This window comes from Petaurus breviceps, unplaced genomic scaffold (assembly GCF_028583685.1).
Source record: "Petaurus breviceps papuanus isolate PSGF00001 unplaced genomic scaffold, PetGlider_PUasm1.0 90925, whole genome shotgun sequence".
Classification (NCBI taxonomy): Eukaryota; Metazoa; Chordata; class Mammalia; order Diprotodontia; family Petauridae; genus Petaurus; species Petaurus breviceps.
Window position 1 is genome coordinate 28,155,037 of NW_027187380.1, and position 23,088 is coordinate 28,178,124.

The 23,088-nt window shown below is 40.1% G+C and overlaps 1 protein-coding gene across 1 annotated transcript in view; it reads right to left on the minus strand.

Annotated features, from left to right (window-relative positions):
- LOC138152641 (ketosamine-3-kinase-like) overlaps positions 1-22,866 on the minus strand; it is a 60,689-nt gene extending 37,823 nt beyond the window's left edge. Inside the window, exon 1 of the mRNA XM_069076673.1 lies at positions 22,669-22,866. Coding sequence (XP_068932774.1) covers positions 22,669-22,809 — 141 coding nt within the window. The 5' untranslated portion in view covers positions 22,810-22,866. The remainder of the gene's footprint in view (positions 1-22,668) is intronic.
- Positions 22,867-23,088: the final 222 nt, after the last annotated feature.

The following is a 23,088-nucleotide window of genomic DNA, read 5'->3' on the forward strand; positions in this document are numbered from 1 at the left end:
AGGACTCAGATAATTACCCAATGAGAGTGGACTTTAATATCAAAGACCTCTTTGAGATGCGACTTTTTGTTAAGTTAGCTCCTGAGTTCTTTGTTATGGGTTAGACTTATAAGGATGTTACTTGAGTTCTGATATCAATAGGCTATACCCCAAGATTTTAGTCATTAAGAGGTAAAATATTTGATTCAGGACTCAGGTATCTTTGAGTGGTCAGCTCTAAACATGGTATCTTTTGAGGATTGCAGCTTTGGCTTTGAAATTTGCTCTCAATTGTATCCGTTTATGACTGTGGCTGCATTAGCAGGTACCTGAGGCCAAAACCAAAGGTCTTACCCTAAGACTTCAGTCTCCTAGATAACAAATCCTTATCAAATTATCTATTCTGTGCTACTTCCAGGATATAACTGACTAAGGTAATGATAAGAAAACCTGAGTCCCCTTCCTTTGTCTCTTTTGCTCTATAAAAACCTTGTACTAAGAATCAATAAATGGAGTTCATCATTCTTCCTTGAACTTCCCACATGGTCTGGTCATTTCTCATTCACATCTCCGGTCATGCTTAAGTGCTGGACACTGAGCAGCCCATGACAGGGGAGGATATAGGAAAGAGCAGATGCGGGGGCGGGGGGGAATTAATACAGTGAGATCTCTGTTTCAGGGTGGTGGGTAGGGGAAAGACGGGGAGAAAATTTTTAACTCAAAATCTTGTGGAAATGAATGATGTAAACTAAAAATAAACATAAAATTTAATTTAAAAAATAAAAAGAATGTCTCAATACTTATTTAAAATATTTTTTTTGCCTTTTTTTTTTTGGAGGGCAATTGGGGTTAAGTAACTTGTTGAAGGTCACACGCCTAGTTAAGTGTTAAGTGTGTGAGGCAGTATTTGAACTCAGGATCTCCTGACTCCAGGGCTGGTACTCTATTCACTGTGCCACCTAGCTGCCCCAAAGGGTTTGTTTTGCTTTTCTTTGGAGGGCATTTGGGGTTAAGTGACTTTCCCAAGGTCACATGGCTAGACTTTGTGTTAAATGTCTGAGGCCGGACTTGAACTCAGGTCTTCCTGACTCCAGGACCAGTGCTCTATCACTGTGCCACCTAGCCGCCTCTCTCAATACTTTTTAAGGAAAAAAACAACCCAACCCGCTTGGAAAGAAGACTTAGGATAATGCTCCTACTACACTCTATCTCTTGGTGACAGATGTTTAAGATATTCTAGAGGGTCTTCCCCCATTTAAATATCTTTAAGGTCCTTTTTTTCAAGAAGTCTACTAGAGCCAGTATTGAAGGAGAAAAAGAAAAACTAAAACAGAAATATAACAAAAACAAAACAATGTAAGTTTCGTGAAGAAGTATCTGAATCAGGAAGTACTGAGTCCCCAGCCTAAACAATCAGGTAGATTGCCAAATTGTTGCAGTTCATATTGTTAAAAAGTAGCAACACCAGCAAAAATAATGACATTTCCCACATAGTCACTAGTACTCATCACAGGTCAGACAGAATTGCTTTGTACTACCACCTGCTTAGCATTCACTGAAAAAAGAACCAGGAACTGTCCCTCTCTAGAAGCCCCATGAGGGCAGGGGAGCAGAATACAAATTCTTTGTTTTATGAGAGCCCAAAATGCTGTCCCCTATAGTCCTCCAACCCCTCTTTGGGGAGAAGTTGTACAATGATCACTGAGAGCATTATACTAACAACAGAGGGGCCAATCAGCTTCAGCTTCACATTATAGTTTTCAATGACCTGCCTTTTGTCACTGCACATGCTGGTGCCCACTCTTCTTCCCTTGGGTAGCTATTGATGCTGGGAGCCAATGCACTCAGGTCTGCTACTGGTAGAACCCGAGTCTCTTTCCACTGCTGTCTGCCATCAGGGTCTATGAGCCAGTATGGCTGCTATTCATTCTGCCAGGAACAACTGCTACCTCCTGTGCCAGGGCAGGATAACTACAAGTACTAGGACCTAAGCTCTTCTGCCCTATGTTGAACAGTAGATAGGAACACTGTTGTACTGCCATTGCTGGGGCCTAACCTCAGCCCAACATGGCAGGCCAGACTGTACGCTTGTATGGAGAAGGTTGCTGAGTGTCTACCCTGCCACTGCCCACCCAGTCCACACCATGAGCTCTGTAGGTGCTGCTATTGCTGGAGGAGAGATGCAAAGCAACACAAAAACCAACAAAGCCAGAGACTCATCTGGGCCAGTACACATCCTTTATTTCCCTTGTACAAGCAATATCATTTCTAGGTTGTGAAAATTCTCCAGGTTCCTGAGTTCTAGCTAGTCAGGGGGTTCTCAATGAAACTCTGGAGAAAGAGTTCAAAGTTCAGGGGTAAGAGTGGAAATTTTTTTATTAAATTATTTACTTTTAGTTTTCAACATTCACTTCCATAATTTTTAAATTCCTCCTCCTCCCTCCCCCCTCCCTCCCTAAGACGGCTTGCAATCTGATATGGGTTCTACAAATACATTCCTATGAAACACATTTTCACATTAGTCATGTTGCACAGAATTATAACAAATGAGAAAACCCATTAGAAAGGAAAAAAAATGAAACAAAATAGAAATTCGTCTGATTCGTTCTGCATTCCAACTCTATAGTTTTTTCTCTGGATGTGGATTTTTAATCACGAGTCCTTTGGAACTGTTTTAGGTCCTTGCATTGCTATCAATAGTTGAAAATTTTAAAACTGATGCAGTACCTATGTCCTTAGCTAATTAAATGAAGGATAATTTGGCACATTTATCTATATCCTTAATTCCTGAAATGTCTTTAGGTTCCTGAAATTTATCACTGTCCTTTCAAATGCTTCCTCCAATTGCCTTGCTTCAAAGTATCATAACAAATCCAAGTGGCAAAGTTGAAGGTGATCTCTCAAATTCCAAATTAACATAATAAAAATTCAAATAGTTTCTTCAGTACAATCCTAAAATCCCAGAGATCTGCCTTAGTTTGCATTATTTCATTAGTAGAGTCCCTCTTATCACCCCTCAATGGCTTGGCTATGTCCATATAGTATAGGATTGGGTTGTGCTGGTTCAGCTGGTTTCCAAAAAAGTCATTCAATTATTTTTGAGGTACAGTTCTTTCTTAAAAATTATTATTTATTTTTAGTTTTCCATAATATTTTGAGTTAAATTTTTTCTCTCCCCATCTTTCCTCTACCCCCACCCAAAAATAGCAAGCTTATTGAACACCCCTTCCCCCAATCTGTTCTCTCTTATATCCTCCCCCTTCACACCCTAACTTTCTAGTAGGGCAAGATGGATTTCTATACCCCATTATCTATGTATCTTATTTTCCAGTTGCATATAAAAAAAAACAATTTTTTAAACATTTGTTTTTAAAACTTTGAGTTCCAGATTTTTTTCCCTTCTTCCCTCCTCACCCACCCCCACTGGGAAGAAAAGCAATTCAATATAGATTGTAGATGTGTAGTTACCCAAATCATTTCCATAGTAGTTATATTGTGATAGACTAACTATATTTTCTTCCATCGCATCCCACCCCCTACACACTTATTCTATTTCCTCCTTTGACCCTATTCCTTTTCAAAAATGTTTACTTCTAACTATCCTCTCCCCTCTGCCCTCACTTCTATCTTCCCCCTTCTTATCTGCTACCCCCAATTTTCCCATAGGGTAAGATACCCAACAGAGTGTGAATGTTATTCCCTCCTGTAATGTAATGCCAAGGAAAGGCAACTTCCCAGGTTCAAAATACCAGCATAGGTGCTCTCTATTTTATTCAGTAACAAACCCAGAACAGAGAAGATCAAAACATGACATCATTCAAAATACAGCATTTACTAAGTGTGATTAAATCATCTCCAAGGCCTACCCCACCCCAGGACTTTCCAATCATTCAATCAATTACAAAGTCTCTGTTCCAAATACTTCTCCACCCCTAGGCTATACCTTAATTAAGTCCACCACAAAGCCCCTCTTCTCAAATGGAGATTAGTTTCCAAACATAAGTAAAATACATTCATTTGCTCAACCATAGAACACAAAAAGGTCAAAAGTTCCCCACCCCTGGATCACAATTGAATCTACCCCAGAGTTACATCAAGTTTAAACACAGCACTTAATACCCAAATGGAGGTCTTTTCTTCATCTTCACAAGAGGCAAGTTCTCAGCAATCTTAGTTCCTGGGGAGACAAGGCTTAGCAAGGCCATAAGATACATTGCCAGTCCCTTCATGAATTTATCCTCTGTCTGTAGAACAGTCCTAGAACCCCTGAACACATTAGCAAAGCCCTCTCCCAGGATTTCTGTAAACATACAACAAGAAAATCCTTCTTCAGGGCTTCTGAACCAACAGAAAGGCTCCCAGACCCCTGCAACAACAGCACTGTCCTTCACCAGTGGACAGTATTCATTCTGTCTGCCGGACAGTCTCCAGACCCCTGCAACAACAGTACTGTCCTTCACCAGTGGACAGTATTCACTCTGTCTGCAGGACAGTCTCAGGGCTTCTTAACCAAATGCCAGGTTCCAGGACTTCTTCAACAGGACAGTCTTTCACCAGTGGACAAAACTGGCAAAATAACATCAAAACAGACAGACAAAGTACCAGCAAAACAGCCATGTCTCCTCAGTCCTTGGCAGCTCAGGGGGGCAGGTCTCAAAAGTCCAGGGCAATTCAAAGCGGCCACCAGCAATCTCTTAGTCTCTCTCTCTCCACGAGGTGCTGCTTCCAAAAAGAACTTCCGCCTCTCTCTAGTGTCTCTCCAAATCTACCCAGCTCCTCCCAGTCAGGACTTTCTTTTCACATCAAAAAGTCCATCCCACAGGTGGGATTAACAAACTCTGGGTTTTAATACAATCAATTGAAAACCAAGCCAATACAGGGGAATCTTTAATTGCCATTACTATCACACCTCCTTAGGCCAAATTCAAAGAGAATCAAGTTGTTCCATTCCCTTTCACCTTCCTGCTCTTCCCCTCCATTGTAACAGTTTTCTCTTGCCTCATTTATATGAGATAATTTACCCTAATCTATCTGCTTTTCTTCTCCCAATAAATTCCTCTCTCACCTCTTAATTGTATTTTTTAGATATCATCCTTCATATTCAACTCATTCTGTGCCCTCTATGTGTACATGAACATACAAATGCCCACACTCACATATATATTTATATACACATACATCCTCCTATACAAAAATATATATGTATGCATACATATATATTCCCTTCAGCTATCCTCATACTGAGAAGAGTCTTCTGAGTTAACAATGATCATTTTTCCATGTAGGAATGTAAATTGTTCAACTTTAATAAGTTCATATGATTTCTTTTTCCTGTTTATCTTCTCATGCTTCTCGTATTTGAGAGTCAAATTTTCTGTTCAGCTCTGGTTTTTTCATCAAGAATGCTTGAAAATCCTCTATTTCATTGAATGACTATATTTTTCCCTATAGCATTATACTCATTTTTGCTGGGTAGGTGATTTTTGGTTTTCCCTTCATGTAGAAGCTGCTAGGTCTTGTGTTATCCTGATTGTGTTTCCATAATACTCAAATTGTTTCTTCCTGACTGTTTGTAATATTTTCTCCTTGACCTGGGAACTCTGAAATTTGGCTATGATATTCCTAGGAGTTTTCTTTCTGGAGTCTTTTTCAAGAGGTTATTAGTGAATTTTTTTCAATTTCTATTTTGCCCCCTGATTCTAGAATATCAGGACAATTTTGCTTCATAATTTCTTGAAAGGTGGTGTTTAGACTCTTTTTTTTGATCATGGCTTTCAGGTAGTCCAATGATTTTTAAATTATCTCTCCTGGATCTATTTTCCAGGTCGGTGGTTTTTCCGATGAGATATTTCACATTGCCTTATATTTTTTCATTTGTTTGGATCTGTTTTATAGTATCTTGATTTCTCATAGTCATTAGCTTCTATTTGCTCCAATCTAATTTTGAAGTAGTTATTCTCTTCAGTGAGTTTTTGAAATTCCTTTTCCATCTAGAAAATTCAGCTTTTTAAAGCATTTTTCCCCTCACTGGCTTTTTGGGCCTCTTTTGCCATTTGATTTAGTCTATTTTTTAAGGTGTTATTTTCTTCAGGGTCTCCTTTAACAGGCTGTTGACTTTCTTTTCATGATTTTCTTGCATCATTCTCATTTCTCTTCCCAATTTTTCCTCCAGTTCTCTTACTTGATTTTCAAAATCCTTCTTGAGCTCCCCCATGGCCTGTAATCAGTTCATATTTTTCTTGGAGGCTTTTGACGCAGGAGTTCTGATTTTTGCTGTCTTCCTCCCGCTCCATGACTTGCTCCTTTTTGTACCCCAAAAAAGGATTCTATGGTCTGATTGTGCTTCCTCTGCTTGCTCATATTGGCAGCCAATTACTTAACTTTTGAGCTCTTTGTCATGGTAGAACTCTGCTTGCAAAATGGAGAGAGCTATGTCCCAAATTGCTGGGGTTTTTGAAGCTGTGGGAGTTGTTAGATGGGTGCCCTCTCTACAGCCCCCACATGCTCTGGCTCACTGGTCACACACCCCAAGAGTATAATCCGGATCCAAGAAGGTCAAAGCAAGAGCGTTTACCCTCTGAATGGTCACTTGATCCCCCTACAATCTGCAGGCTAGGAGCTCTGGAGGCAGCCATGTGGTAGCGGCTGCACCATGCCTCCTCTGCTTCCCGCTTTGGGGGTAGCAGCCAGAACATGCTCCCCCTGTTTGCACAAAGTTCCACACTTACCTTTTACCTTGTCTTTGGTATTTGTGTATTAAAAAGTCTGGAAAGTGCCACAGCTGCTGGTGATCCACTTTGCCACAGTCTGCTCCAGCCGCCTCTGGTCGGAGACACTCTGGGGCTAAAACTGCAGTTCAGTCGGGACTGCACTCATCTCCCAGAGTATTGCAATGGACCCTTCCTGCCAGCCTGCCACGCTTCCTTCAGCAGATTTGTTTCTCTCTGTCACTGTGTGGGTTCTGTAGCTCTGAAGTTTGTTTAGAGTCATTTTTTACATGTATTGTTGGAGGTGGAAGCCAGAGCTGTGCAGAAGTCCTGTTTCTACTCTTGTCATCTTGGCTCTGCCCCCAAAGTATAGTTCTTATATTCTTGTTAGTTCATTCTAATTTTCAGAATATTCTGTTCTTGGATGAGCTTTTCTACTGTTTGTTTTAAAGTGTCAATTTTCCTCACCATTCTTTCCTCCCTAGCTATTATTCCGTTTTATATCTCTGGCATCCTTTCTTTCAGGTACTCTTGTAATCCTGTGGCCTGGATGTATTTTTTTCCTCCTGGGCTTTAAACTGGATTACTTTTGACCTTCCTTTTTTCTTGGTGTTTACTGCCTGGGTGTCCTTCAGTTCAAGGTATTTCTTCATATTACTCCATTTTCTCTTCAGTTTGTTCATTTCAACAGTTTCAGTGTCTAAGTTGGGTGGCCTCTGCCTGGGTCAGTCCATATTCCTATACTTCTAAATAGAGTAGACTAGATAGATAATGTGATAGCTAAGACTATGCCCTTCCTTCAAGGGGCTCCTTTTAGATGTTTAGTCACTAAGCTGTGCCTTAATTTTCCCTCTTACCATACGGCTCCTATTTTGCCCCCAAGATTAGGCTTTGCCTGTGTCCCTTCCCTTATCTTGGTGGGATACAGATGTACAGCAACCACTCCCTCATTGGGTTCCAGCCTCGGGGTTTTATGGTCTTTACTAGGGCCTGCCACTGGGCTTAGATCTACTCTCTCATCTGCTTCCATTACCACCACCATCTCTCCAGCCCCATGCCCGACCTTCTCCAGGTGCCCTGAAACTGCCTTCAACCAATGTGCCCTGTTTCAGGAATCCTGTAGGATTCCAGTGGTTCATTTGTTCACTCCAGGGCCCTGAAAACTTTAAGGGGTGATTTTTTTTCTTTACTTTGCAAGTTAATGGGACATTTATAAGATCTATTAGGGTACTTGAGAGGAATTTGGGCTCCCTTAGGTCCTAATACAATTACCTCTTCTTCTGATCACTTTTTGTTATACTTTATTTCTCTTACTTTGATCTTCTCTTAGTAGTTGAAATGTTTTGCCTGTGAATGGGATACAAGTGAAAACTTCTCAGGTAACATTCCAGAAATCTGAATAGAATTGTAATAAAGTACCAAAGATTTCGGACTTAGCAGCCTGAGATCCTTGTATATTCCCTTGGCCATGAGCTGCAGGTATTGCTGAGTTTATCTAATATGTGGGAAGGGAAAGTACATGTTCCTTAAACTTTGGCTATGGACTTAGTTTCCCCTTGACTAGCACAAATACATATTTAGAAAGATTTCTGTGACCTATAGACTGGTCATTGTGTTCCAAAATTCCCATAATGCATAGGATATTTCCTATATTCCTGTCGCCAGTAGGAGGGTCACCATGACCCCAAAGTTCCTAATACCCCCATTATTTATGGGATATTGTCTGCTTTCATATCAATGTTTTGATTATATTAAGGTAGCTAATAATACTGATGACATATTTGTCTGTTTTCACGTATGCTAGATATGGACCCCAACGTCATCAGGCTATACTTAATGACAGATTCTTTTAATTGCTTTAGCACCTTGAATAGCAATGCCTCATGTCTGCACCTCATTTGCCTGGGGTTGAAAAGATCAGGTTCTTCCTTTCTCTCTGGGGATGGATCCCTGCTTGAGTTGCCTTCACTAGGAAGGGATGGACCCATTTGACAGACCTCCCTCCCATTTCCTCCAAAGGCATTTCTTACTAGTTGGTATAAGGCCCCGAAAAAAGTCTCTCTCTACCCTGGTCTCGCTATATTTGTTTTTTGTCCCATATCTGTATTTACTATTCTCTGAGCCCTTTGCCAGTTCTGGTACCTCACAATCCTTGGTCGGGTATCCTCTCCTGGAGCCCCTGAAAGCAGGGGTGTTTGTACCCTGAGTATCTCGGGGCACACTGGCGTGATCCTGGGGTCCTTCTTCGGTCCTACCTGCCCCACATTCAGGTGCCAGATTTAAGCAGCTGCCTGTGTTCCCCGCCATCTTAGAATAAACTGTAAGTCATTTCTCTTCCTCATCTTTGGTCTCTTCAGTCCCTCCTGAGAATACAACCTAAGGCTGGCCCTTGGGTTGGGAAAGGTAGTGCCTGCTTACAGGTAGACTGTTAAGGAGCCTAGGTATCTGTGACACTTGTATTGGACAAGCGGGATAGAATAATCTGACACAGTGAGTATGTTCTCAGCTCTCATGGAGGCAAGATGGAGCTTATATACAGAAAGATTATGGGAGGGTTCTAGGGACAGTCTAGAGGAGGGGCTTAGGGAGGGTCCTCAGGAGGAGTCAAATGAGGTCAGACTCCAGTAATGAGAGATTAAGGGTGGGAAATAGCTGGAGGCTAGTATAAGGGTAACAGATTTGGGCATAGATATTTTGAGGGGATTAAGGGTGGAGGTAGCTGGACAATGGAGGGCTAGGCTAGTAACAGAGATTTGGGCTGAAGGCTTATGTCCTCAAGGAAATGCCTTATGTGGGAAGATTCAGGAAGAGCTCAAGGAGGTTCCCAGAGCCTGTACCTCATCACCTATTAAACACATTGTCATATCAGTCATGTTGCATAGAAGAAGTATAACAAATGGGAAAAACCATTAAAAAGGAAAAAAATGAAACAAAACAAAAAATAAAATAGTCTGCTTCATTCTGCATTCCAACTCCATAGTTCTTTCTCTGGATGTGGCTGGCATTTTCCATCATGCGTTCTTTGGAATTGTTTTTGGTGAGAAGAACTAAGTCAATCAAAATCCTCACACACTGCGGCTGTTACTGTATACAATGTTCTCCTGGCTCTGTTCCCCTCACTCAGCATCAGTTCATATAAATCTTTCCAGGTTTCTCTGAAGTTCACCTGTCCATTTTTTATAGCACAATAGTATTCCATTACATTCATATACCACAACTTGTTTAGCTATTCCCCAATTGATGGGCATCCCCTCAATTTCCTGGCCACCACAAAAAGAGTTGCTATAAATATTTTTGTACATTGGGTCCTTTTCCCATTTTTATGATCTCTTTGGGATACAGCCCTAGAGGTGGTATTGCTGGGTCAAAGGATATGCACATTTTTATAGCCCTCTGGGCATAGTTCCAAATTGCTCTCCAGAATGGAAGGATCAGCTCACAGCTCCACTAACAATGAATTAGTGTTCCAAAATTCCTACGTCCTCTACAGCATTTATCATTTTCCTGTTTTGCCATGTTAGCCAATCTGATAGGTGTGATGTGGTAACTCAGAGTTGTTTTCATTTACAACTCTCTAATCAATAGTGATTTAGAGCATTTTTTCTTATGACTATATGATGAGGTACAGGCTGTGGGAACCACCTTGAATTCTGACTGAATCTTGCCATTTGATGAGGCATTTGCCTGAGGCTATAAACCTTTCATTGTGGCTCAGCCCAAACCTCTGTTATAGCCTAGTGCCACTTTCTCCAGCTACTTCTTACCTTTGATCCTCCAAAAATATCTATACACTCTAAAACTAGCCTAGCCCTCAATTGTCTCATCTCCAGGTGGCCTCCAGCTACTTCCCACCCTTAATCTCTCATCACCAGAGTCTGACCTCATTTGACTCCTGAAGACCTTCCCCAAACTCCTCCTCTAGACTACTGCTAGATTCTTCCCACAATCTGTCTGTATATAAGACCCCATCTTGCCTCCATGAGAGATAGGGGAGGCTGGAAAATGATCTAGTACAGACTCATTGTGTCAGATTATTCTGGCCCACTTGTCCAGTACAAGTCTACCCATTATGGCAAACTTTTAATAAACTTTACTTTTCTTTGGTTGAGTGGAATTCATTAGGCATGACCCAGCGTATTGGTATTTTGGGGTCTTGAGCACCCCTAAACCTTAAACCTCATCATGACCCAATAAAGGCCCACCCAATATATTTCTTTCCTCCATTAAAGGAAGATTTGGGAGTAAGCCTTGAAAAACAGACAAAACAAAGTAAGACAAAAAAAACCCCACAAAAAGGTACCTGAAGTCTTCCCAATTCTCTAGCACCAAGATGTTTGAAAGAAATCTGGCTTATACTTCAGGATGGTGCATCTATCTTTGTCCTCCATTCTTCGAAGCTGTGCCCATGTCCATGTCCTCCAACAGAACCAAACTGGACCACAAACCTGAGAATGTTAGGCTGAGTACAAGACAGCATCCTAGTTGTCTGGCCTAATGGGACCTGAGGGGTCAGGCCCCCCCCAAAAACACCTCCAAGGTACTTGGAGAGCCAGAAGGGAATAGGGAAAGAGAGGGGATTATGTACCTTTCAGTCCTGGCTGGAGAAGAACTTGAGATTAGCAGTATTTCCCAGTATCAGGGAACCATAAAAATGATGAAGTTTAAGGTTAGGAGTATGCAAGACTCCACCAACACACTGGGTCCTGCCAAATGAGTTCAACTCAAGACTTCTCTCAGTCAAAGAAAAGCCAAGTTTATTAAAAGTTTGCCATAAAGGGTAGACTCTTAAGGAGTCTCAGTATCTGTGATGCTTGTATGGGACAAGTGGGACAGAATCATCTGACACAGAATGAGCCTGCACTAGATCATTCTAAAGCCTCCCTCTCCCTCATGAGTCGTATATACAGAAAGCTTGTGGTAGGAATCTAGGGGTAGTCTAAAGGAGGAGTTTGGGGAGGGTCTTCAGGAGGAGTCAAATGAGGTCAGACTCCAGAGATTAAAGCTGGGAAGTAGCTGGGGACTGAAGATGAGAAGATGGAGGGCTAGGCTAGTTTAAGGGTATATAGATACTTTGGGAGGATCAAGGGTGGGAAGTAGCTGGACAAAGGAGGGCTAGGCAGAGATTTGGGCTGAGCCACAGTGAAAGGCTCATGGCCTCAGGCAAATGCCTCATCAAATGGAAAAGATTCAATCAGAGTTCAAGGGGGTTCCCAGAGCCCATACCTCATCATATAGATAGCTTTAATTTCTTCCTTTGAAAACTGCTTGTTTATATCCTTTGACCATTTATCAACGGGAGAATGACTAGTATTCTTGTAAATGTGACCCAGTTCTCTAAATAGTTTAGAAATGAGGCCTTTATCAGAGACACTAGTAAATTCTTTCCCAGTTTTCTGCTTCCCTCCTAATCTTGGTTGCATTGGTTTTGTTTGTGCAGTCCCACTCCCTTCTAATTAATCTCTTCCCTATTGTATTTTTTCCCTTCTTTTCTTAAAACCAACAAAATTTTACAAAAACACTTGTAGACACTACGTTTGCCTTTGTTATTCTCAGACAGTGGGAATCTTTAATAATATAAACTTGATTATCAAGAGCCTCTCCCAAATGTTCAAATGTGTTTTCAAGGTTTGATTCTCTCCTTTTTTGAATTTCTGAGTTTCTACCCTATAGAAAAGTTTGACCTTTTCATAAAAATTCTCAAGTCTTCTATTCTTTTAAAGATCCAATTTCCCTTTAGAATTATGTCCAGTTTTGAAGAATATTCTAAAATATTTTTCTTTAAATACTGAAGCATAGTCTTAAGATACTGACAGATCCCTTGGTACTAGAATGCATTCTTTCTAGCTGCTTGTAGCATTTTTCTTTTCTTTAAAAACATTTAATATTTAAACTTAAAGAGCATTTCCCTATACAAAATAGAACATAAAGAGGATTGCATAAGAAACAGTGAACCTCTACTTGTATTTGCTTTTCTAAAAAAAAAAATGATGAATTTTGCCCATTATTTTAAAAATTATCTTGCCTGTACATGCTATTTTATGAACTTTCTATTCTCTGAGCATTTTAAAAAGTGTTTCATGGCCTTTTTTCTCCTTTTTAAATTAGTATTGGCATTGTGGTACTCCCATTCCTAATATCCTCCTCCTCAACAGAAAATCGAAAAAAACCTTGTAACAAATAAACAGTTTAAAAAATGAATCCATATAGTGGCTGTGTTCAGTCTCCTTCCGTACTCTGAGTTCATCAATTCTCTATTAGTAACATGCTTTCTCTAAGATCCCCTGGAAATGTGATTAGTTTATTGCTTTGACCAGAGTTTAAGTTTTTCAATATTGTTTTTCTTTACAATGTTTTTGTCACTGTGTAATTATTCTCCTGATTCTGCACACTTCATACATCCTGCATCAGTTCTCACTTCCCAGGATTCTCTGAAATCATCACTTTTGTCATTTATTCTGTCAATAATGTTCCATTTCATTCATATGCCACAATTTATCCAACCATTTCCCAACTGATAGGCATCCCTTAAGTATCCAGTTCTTTCTTTTCCCCTCCACTCCTCTGCCATTCCCTCTCCCCATATCATCCTCCCTCAGTTCCCCACTTGTTTCCCTGTTGAATTCTGTGTATGTATACACACCAAAATCTGTATGTATATTCAACCCTGCTTTGTCCACTTCAGGTAAGAGTGTGGTTCTCCCCACTCTTTTCCCATGTTTTATGTACTCTTCTTCTCATGCACTTCATTTAAGAGACACAAGTCTCATTCCCTAATTCTTCTTTTCTATACTAGGTATATCCTAGACACTTTAAATTCAAGCTGTGTTTTTTCTTTCTTAGAAGTCTAAGTTCTACCTATCTTGGGGAGGGGGAGAAAATTTAAAACTCAAAAACTTGTTGAACTGAATGTTGTAAAGTAAAAATAAACATATATATTTTTTTAATGTTAAGTTCTATAGCTGTGTGACCCTGGGCAAGTCACTTAATCTGGATTGCCTTGTCACCCCCCCACCCAAATAAAAAAGAAATATAAATTATGGAATAAGTCGGTCTGGTCCACATTAAAAATTTGTTCATCAGTGTTTCCACCTTTTCTAAAAATTATTTTCTTCAAACATCAGGAAGTGTACTTGCTTTATGCTCATCTGTACTGGCTGCCTCCTTTGTAATTTTAACACTGCACAACTGAACTCAAATTTTAAAGCAGTTGAACCAATCAGCACTTGCACTAAAAAATGTCTTCATTATCCACTTTATTTATATATTCTTTTACTGCCTTCAATTAACTTGAAGAATCTGTATAAATGGCTGCCCTGCCAAGAGGAATGAAGAATACTGGTTGCAATCTTCAATCCATAAAACTAAAGGACACTCCATTTCTATCATCATAATACTTGTATTCTTTGTAGTTGTTTACCAAACATACAAAGGTGATACAACTTTGCCTTTTTATTTTATCTGGCGTTTTATAATATAGTCAGGCACATCTTACTCTATTTTACCGTACTATGGGCATGTTCATACCCTTCAATGCCATTGATTTTTTATTGTAATACAATAACAGGCCTCCTCCTTTTTGTTTTGGCAATATTTCCATCTAAAGTATTCTTTTTTTATCCATTTTATTAAGCTCTCTTTCTTAAAATATTTAACGTAATTGTTGGCAATATGGTGCACAGCAGCACCTTACATCTAGAAGTGATGACAAAAAATGAGGACATGTGGAACACATTAAACATTATATTAAATGTGATTTGGTATCATTTTATAATTCATATCAAAATACATTTCATATTATTCTAATACATTAATTGTGACCTAGCTGTATTACGTTTATCTTCTATTTTTAATCTTTTGATTTTATTTTACTATTTCTTGCTCTCATGGAGTTATTGTTGCTACATGTCCTCTTGTCATCACCTCTAGATATGAAGGCTGCTGCGTACCCCACAAGGAAAGAGCCGTTCAGGCCAGGCCATGCTTTGTGTAAATTTTATAGAAAGAGGGGAAGTGCCATTCCATTGCATTAGTCTCTTGCCACTAAGGTGAGAGGAAAGGGCACCATTCCATTAAGTTTGGTCTCCTGCCTTAATACCACTCCTTCTGCTAAACATACTTGATCCCTTGCCTAAACTGCCCAAGACCCTGAAAGGACTCTATTCCCAGGTCAAAACTCTAAGGATACTGTAAATCTATCTAAATTTTTCAATAATGATTAACAAATTACTCCCTAGTCATATCCCCCCTATCCAAGTTATGCTGAGCCCTTGGTTGTCATCGTTTAAACCTCATTTCCCATCCTCCACTGCCCAAAACCTTTTCCTATTCCCACCTCAGCTCTCTCCCACAATGTCTTACCCCAATATTATCCCTAATATCCTAATGTTTTGGTTTCTACTGTGCTCTCTTAGTCTACTTGTAAGTAACAAATTTTCTTTCAATTTGAATCTTTTTCTTTCCTACTCCTTCCATCTTCTGGCTCTTTTCTAATGACAGAGCCTCCCTGACTACCTTTTCCAGCATTGTCACTCATTCCTATCAGTTCACTGGTTCAGTAGAATTGTAATACTCCTTGCTCCCCGTTGCTGATTTTAGGTTCTGCCCCTATCACTATCACTCAGCATTAACTTTTTTTTTTAAAGCAATTGGGGTTAAGTAACTTGCTCAAGGTTACACAGCCAGTTATTTCTAGGTGTGGTGCTAAGTATCTGAGCCCAGATTTGATCCCAGGTTTCCTGACTCTGGGGCCTGCACTCTTACTCACTGTGCCACCTGGCCACCCCTAAGCAATTGGGGTTAGGTCACTTGCTCAAGGTTACACGACCAGGTGTTTCTGGGTGGGTGCTAAGTATCTGAGCTCAGACAAGATCCCAGGTCTCCCGACTCTGGGGCCGGTGCTCTCACTCACTGCACCACCTGGCTGCCCCAACTCAGCATTAACTTTGGCATTAACTCAATCCATATCTACAACCCAATCAAAATTCCATTATCTACCCACCTCCAGTACACTCGCCTTCCTGAATGAGTTCAGTACCTGGCTCACAATCTTTCTTCCTTGCCCAACTCTTGCTATCATATTAGAGAGACTTCAACATATGTACTGATACTCACTCAAACACCCTAAACTCTCAGTTCCTCAATATATTCCTTTTCCATGACCATCCCACTTCAACCACAAACACAGATGGTCATACCCTTGATCTTGGCATCACCCACAAATGTGCCACATCATGTTCACGAACTCTGAAACTCTCTTATCTGAACACAATCTGCTGTCATTCTGCCTCTCTACCCTGTACCCACTCCCCTACCCTGTTCTTCATCTACTCTGTGGCCTCCAATCCTCAACACTTCAATTCTCTCCCAGACTATCACCCAGTACTAGCCACACTCTCCTTTTCCCATTTTGACCCCTTGGTGAACCAGTCGAACTCTACACTGTCCTTATTCTCTTATCATATCACTAATTATGCCCTGCCAAGCCTCAGCACTGCTCCTACAAACATGCTGCTGAACAAAGCTCCTCAGTCTCCTTTGCTAGATTTTTACTCAAGCCCACCAATCATGGGGGTCCTACATGACTTTGTCCAGGGCCCTCTTCTCTTCTCCCTCTATACTATTTTATTTAGTGATCTCATCATCTTCTATGGAATCAGTGATCATCCACAGAGATCATTCACAAATCTACTTATTCTGCCCTGACTTCCAGGTTCTCATCTCTAACTGCCTACTGGATATCTCAAAATGGATGTCCTATGGACACCTTAAGTTGAAAATGTCAGAAACTGAGCTCATGATCTTTATCCCTCATCACTTCCTAATTTATGGTATGCTCAAGGGTATCACCATCCTCTCATTCCCTACATCCAATCTGTTTTAAAGTCTGTCCATTTTACCTTCACATTATCTATTACATTGCCTTCTCTCCTCTGACACTGCCACAGGTCCATACTGCTTCCTGGTTGGTCTCCTTTCCACAACTCTTTCCCTATTCCAGATGATTCTCCACTCAATTGCCAAAGTGCAGATCTGGCCAGTGGCTCCCTATTAGCTTCAGGATCAAATAAATATAAAATATCAAAAGTTCCAGGTAAAATCCTATCTTCTGTAGGAAGCCTTCCTCCGTCCCTGTCCCAACTCTAGTGCCTTTTTTCTATTGATTATTTCTAATTTTAATTTATTCTTTATGTAGTTTGTGTAATTGTACAGACTTATTTACTCGCTGCCTCCCCCGTTAGATGTTTGGCCTCTTGACGGTAAAGCGTTTCTTGTGCTTCTCTTTCTGTCTTCAGCACTTCCCACAGTGCCTGGCACACAGTAGGAGCTCAATAAATACTTAGTGACTGACCGAGGGAGGCACTGGCGGATTCTTTATCTTTTTACCTTTCTTTCTCAGTCTAAGAGCTCTGATACGTCTTCTTTTCCAATGTCTCCTGTTGCATTCTCTGCCAAAAAGGATTCTCTTTTGATAATCCAAAGGACTTGAAGGACATACCACTATTAGTAATCGTAATTATAACAATAATAAAGCTACCATTTATATAATGCCTACTATGTGCCAGATACTTTACAAATATTACATTTTTTGATCCTCACAACAACCCTGAGAGTTAGGTGCTATTACTGTACCCATTTTATAGTTGGAGAAGTTGAAGCAACTAGAGGTTAAATGGCTTGCCCAAGATCATACCACTCAGGTCTTATTGATTCCAGGCCCAGCTCTCTATCCATTGTGACACTTAGCTGCCTCAACATAACACAAATAGCTTTTAGGCAAATGGAACCCAAAATAGGTAGGGAGATTGTAAGGGAAAACTTAGTTGCCTTGATGAATTCCAAGTGCCTATGATTCAGAAAAATTATGTCCCATGGTACTGAAAGAACTAGCATGTGTAATTACTTAGTCATAGTTTATAAGATCATAGGTCTAGAACTGAAAGAGACTTCAGAGGTCCTCTCACCCCCATATTAATAAGTAAACTGGGTCCCAGGGAGGTTAAATGACTTGCTTTATGTCACACCATGTACTAAGCATGGCTAGAAAGGAACAATGAACCTTCTTTCCACTGTACTATGTCTGCTTCCTTTGAAAAACAGAATGGAGGAGGTGTTCTAGCACTGGAGAAGGGCAAATGGCCTAATTTTCAAAAAAAAAAAAAAAGGAATCAAGTAAGCCAATGAGTCTGACTTCTATTCTTAAAGATATTTTTCAAAGGATAGCTAGTGAATATATAGAAATAGAAGCTATGGTCTCAATAAGCAAGCATGACTTCCTTAAGAACACACCATGGCAGTCAAACACTTTTCTTTTTTGAAAAAAAAAAAGTAGATAAGGGAATTGAAGTAGACATTGCTAACCTAGCAAAACATTTAATTTAGTTTTTCATGTAATTCTTAAAGATATATGGGTAGGTTAACATAATTAGGTGGAACTGTTTGAATGGCTTGATTCAAGGAGGTCAATGTAAGTCTGAAAGGATACCTCCACACCCCAACTCCCCACTCTGCCAAGTTCTGTGATTCCTGTTATGCTATTTTTATCAATGACCTAAATTAAAGCATATATAATATGCTTATCAAATATGCAAATGACACACAGGTAAAGATTACTTTGAGGCCAGTTTTCTGGCACTATGCTGCCAAATTAATTTTTTAGAAGTAGAAGCAAAATGAAAATTGAGCTTCTTCTCCTTCTCTCCCACAATCTGCCTAGTAACGTTCATGTTTACTCTCTATTCTCTTTGAACCTCAGTTTTTCCCCAATATTTTGAAAGCAGGAAAAAACATTTTCTTGTCAAAATAAGACTCTTTTAAGTATTTGCAAAAAAAATCCATAAGAATAATTAATGGAAATAGAACCCATTTTGACTTCTATCCAAGTTTGAGGAAGAGAAGGAAACAAGTGTGTGGAATTACTTGCAGTGAAGTTTCCCCATTCTGAATATCCTATATACATTCTTATTACTTCCTTGTATTTTATAACTAAGTTCAATATTGTTTCCCCATATATATGTAAGTTATTGTGTATTTCAAGGTAATGTAAGAGCTACTGAGTATTAATACAATTGATTGGATTAACTATTGAGACCAAATTAAAAATGTTTTTAGTTTGGGGAAAGGAATGGTAGTGTGAGAGGTAGCAAAGGGTTAAGTTTCTATAGAACTGCAAGAATTGTTGAACAAGACTACTGATAAAAAGTAACAGACAGTAGCCTTGGGGGAATTGAGGCAGTAGCCTTGGAAGGAAGTTGAGTTCCCAGTTTCCAGAGAACTCCTAGATAATACTAAAATGAAACAACGTAGAATGGAAGGAGCTGGCAGCAGCAGGTGGATTTGACCAATCAGGAAACAGACAGTGGCTTTGGGGCACTCAGGCTCAGATAAGGATGTATCTAGGTTAGATTGAAGGGGGTTCAGTATTCTGAGGTTGTTACTGGGCTTGTGTGGTAGACCTCATGTATTATGTATGTTATCTAACATGATTAGAGCCTCAGTAATAATTAGGTTAATGTTTGGGAGGGGCAGGTAATCCTTGCTTATTTAACCCAGTTTCTGCTTCTGTACCGTGGCCTCCTCTCTCTTGGTGCTGTCCCAGAGACTGGACCGCCTGCTTCTTGAGAGATTCTAATAAAACTTTCTACCTTCACTTTGAGAGGTCTCCGAGTAGTCAATTTGGGTTAGGGTCTCTGTATCCCACACACAAGTAATAGTCTAAGAATTATTTTTAAATCTGCCATGAGTGAAGAATATGACAACAAACATGACCAAAATTTATCCATTATTTCATATTGTGTGCTACAAGAAAACCAGTATATTATCTAAACCATCTAGCTTTGTACTCTCTAGCACCAGGCATCCTCATCTTCAACCCTGCTATTTTCCTGCCTGCTTTTACACATATACCTTCTTCTACCTCCATCAGTCTTCCATCTCTTGCTCAGAGAGCTTTAATCTTGTAAATACTACCACAGCTTACATAAAGGACATACCAATGAACTACTTATCTATTGTGCAACTCACCAGCATTGTTACTTTTTAGACCAAAACTCCCTTCTCTGGACACCCTCTCTACCTGTATCATCTCCCCCATCAAAATGTAAGCTTAAAATGAGAGACTCTCTCTTTTACATTTGTATTTCCAAGGCTTAGCACAATATCTGACTCATAGTTAGCATCTAATAAATATTTATTATTTATGCATAGTGTGGTAAGTTTGGAAATATCTATCAAAGGATTAAAAAAATGGGCTTACACTCAGAAAATAACTATGGAAGGGAAGAAGATGAACATGAAGAAAAAATAATAAGAAACAACAGGAGCAGAGGTGTTCATAAGGCATCACTAATAGGTTCAATTCTAAAATGTTATCAATAATCCAGAAACATTGCCAGTAAAGATAGAAATATAAAATGACTTGAAAAAGATGAAAATAAAAAATAATTAGAATCAACCTGGAATAAAGGCAATATAGGAGAAAAAGAAAAACCCTTAAAACAATCATGGAAAAACATCTGGTACAATAATTTAACACAGTAAATCCAAATGAAATTTATAGAATAAGGATTCTTAAATGATGCCAAAACATATAGTTTTTTTTTTTTAAAGATAAATTTTTTTGTTAAAGTTTAGGGGCAGCCAGGTGGCTCAGAGAGTAAGAGCACTGGCCCCAGTGTCAGGATGACCTGGGGATCAAATCCAGGCTCGGATACTTAGCACCACACCCAGAAATAACTGGCCATGTAACCTTGAGCAAATTACTTAACCTCAATTGCTTTAAAAAAAAAAAAAGACAACAGTTTAACCTTTCTCAACAACTATAACTATACTTGGAGAAAGGATATAGTCACTAATATTTCATAGTGATAGGTCAGTATTTCATAAGATCTGACTTTATACAAGGATAGGTTCTGAGGAATGGGTCAAAGAAACAATACCATGCCAACAAGAATTTATGGCTTAAGGGGTCATTATCTCAGCTATTTTTTGACTAGATGACACTTTCTTATGTTATCTGGTGGACCTTCTGGTCAACTCATAAAAATTATAAGATAAAGAATGACTGAATTTTTTTCTAAAGGGTAGGAACTCTAACAGCTGAGTTCTTCTAGATTCTCTGCACATGTCCCCTAAGAAACAGTACTTACTAAAATATAAGAGGTATTTACTACAATATTTTTAAGCATTAAATTCTAATTCTGAACTGTGAAATTCAGAAGCTTTTGTCTTATTTAAGAACAGAGGTAGGCAAAATAGGCAGCTTTTAAGTGTGGTATCTTAAATAATGTATTTTATAAAATACATATTTCTAAAACCAGAAAGCTTTGTTCTCCATGGCAAAAACATCACACTCAAAAAAATCCCTAACAAGCTTCATGTGTTGCAGTGAAGATTCAAAGTTTACAGTGAGAAGTAATAAAACGGTAGTACAATTTGCCAAATAAGCTGAGCAAGGTTTGCCCTTGGTTCCTGAAAATAAAAAGAAATGACTCAAAAAGTCTGGTAAAACAACCCTGATACTAACTATGGGAAAATGCCCTATGTCCTTCACTATCCAATTTAAGGCCAGGAATTAAAACCTAAAATAGATGAGGGATTATAAAGCAATTTAAAGGTTTACAAAACTCTTGGTATTACAAAAACAGTATAATAATTATTATCATCATTATAGCAGCTAACATTTTATATAGTACTTACTATGTGCCAATTTCCCATCATCAGGGGAATTTCCCATCAAGTGGGGGAAGAAAGTAGGTGCTGTTATAATCCCCATTTTACAGCTGAGGAAACTGAGGCAAACAGGTTAAGTGACTTGTTCAGCTAGTGTCTGAGGCCAAATTTTAACACGGGTCTTCCTAACTCCAGACCCAACCCCTATCATACACACACCACTTAACTGCCCCATCAGCTTCTATTTGAACAAAGTGCAAAGAAACTATTTCAAGTTACTTATCCAAACCTCTAGAGCTTGTGTGAGAGTGTGTGTATGTGTGTGTGTATAAATAAAATATTGGAAACTTTCTGTCATGGCCTGTCCCGTTAAGGTGCATTCTCCCACAATTTCCCAAAACATATCTTTGGAATACATTCTTGGGAAGTATTTCAAAATACACATTGGAGTGCAGAAAGAAGTTCAAGTGACACAGACAAGCAGGGCTGTGTTTGTATTAGCATATGAAACTGAAACTGTGCTTGAGAATAAATGTACTATTGAGGGAAAGGATGCTTGCCAAGGAAACAAAAATGTAATAATTCTAAATTATTTTCTCTAATAAATGAGAGAAGGGAGCAGATTGGAAATGAGGAAGATGGGAGGATAAAAAGGGATAAAAAAGAGAAAAAGGAAGAAAAGTCTCTTTTTTCTATGTCTAATTTCTCCCTCTCTACCCCCCCAACCCCCGCCCCTTCTCTTCCCTTACTAGATCACAGGTTGCCCACAAAACTGCATTTAGATTGTTCTCGGGAAGGAGTAGATTTTTATTGACAAGGTTCCTCCTTCCCAATTCTGCAACAAGAATTTAATCAGTTAAATTCACTATACTGCGAGAGGTGGAGGTGGAGGTGACGATAGGGGTGGGGGTGGGGGTGGGAGTAGGGGTAGGGAGGAGAAAGAAGGGGACGAAAAGGGAAGGGACAGCTCCCAAAAGTGCAATAAAAAGAGCAGAGGGCTGGGTCTGGACGTCCCTCAGTACTGGCAGAGCTCTCCCGGACCTGGAAAGGTGGCCATTGTTTCTTCGTAGGCAGGGCCCGGGAAGGGATCCACGCAGAGGCCTCCTGGGAACCCGGATGGACCGCACCACCACCTACCTCAGTAGAAAAGCCAAGGGTGGCCCGTAGGGCGGGGAGCCCCGTTGGCTACGGAGCCTGCACTGCCAACCCCAGTCCTGTCCTCTGCCCCCTGCCCAGCACGGCTCCCCGCCCCAACCCCCTGCCCTAAGAAGTAAAAGAAAGGAGGCAAAGGAGAAAGTCGCCTTCCAGCTCTGACCTCTGACTTGTGGTTCACTTTCACAAATATCCGGCCTCTGTCGGTGTCGTAACTCTGGCCTTGGCTAATGCACCCGCCGGCCGAGTGGCCGGTGGCTTTAACGGTGGAGCTCTGCAGCTCCCGCTTCAGCAGCTCCTCCATTTTTCTTTCGTATTCAGGCCTGGCCCACTAGAACAACTTTGGGAAGGGAGGGGTAGAGGGCGGAGCGCGCAGGCTTAAGGAAAGGATGGGCGAAGTTGGGGGCTGGAGGGAGGGTACAGTGGCACGTGCTGGAGGAAAAGTGTCAGGGAGCCTGGCCAGCTTCACCTTTCCTAGGGACACCTCCCACTACAGAATAAAGATAATCCAGTAAAGCTAACTAGTCCAAGTAGGTGCTTCCTAGTCAATTTCTGCGGAGAAATTCATGCCTTCATTCAATAC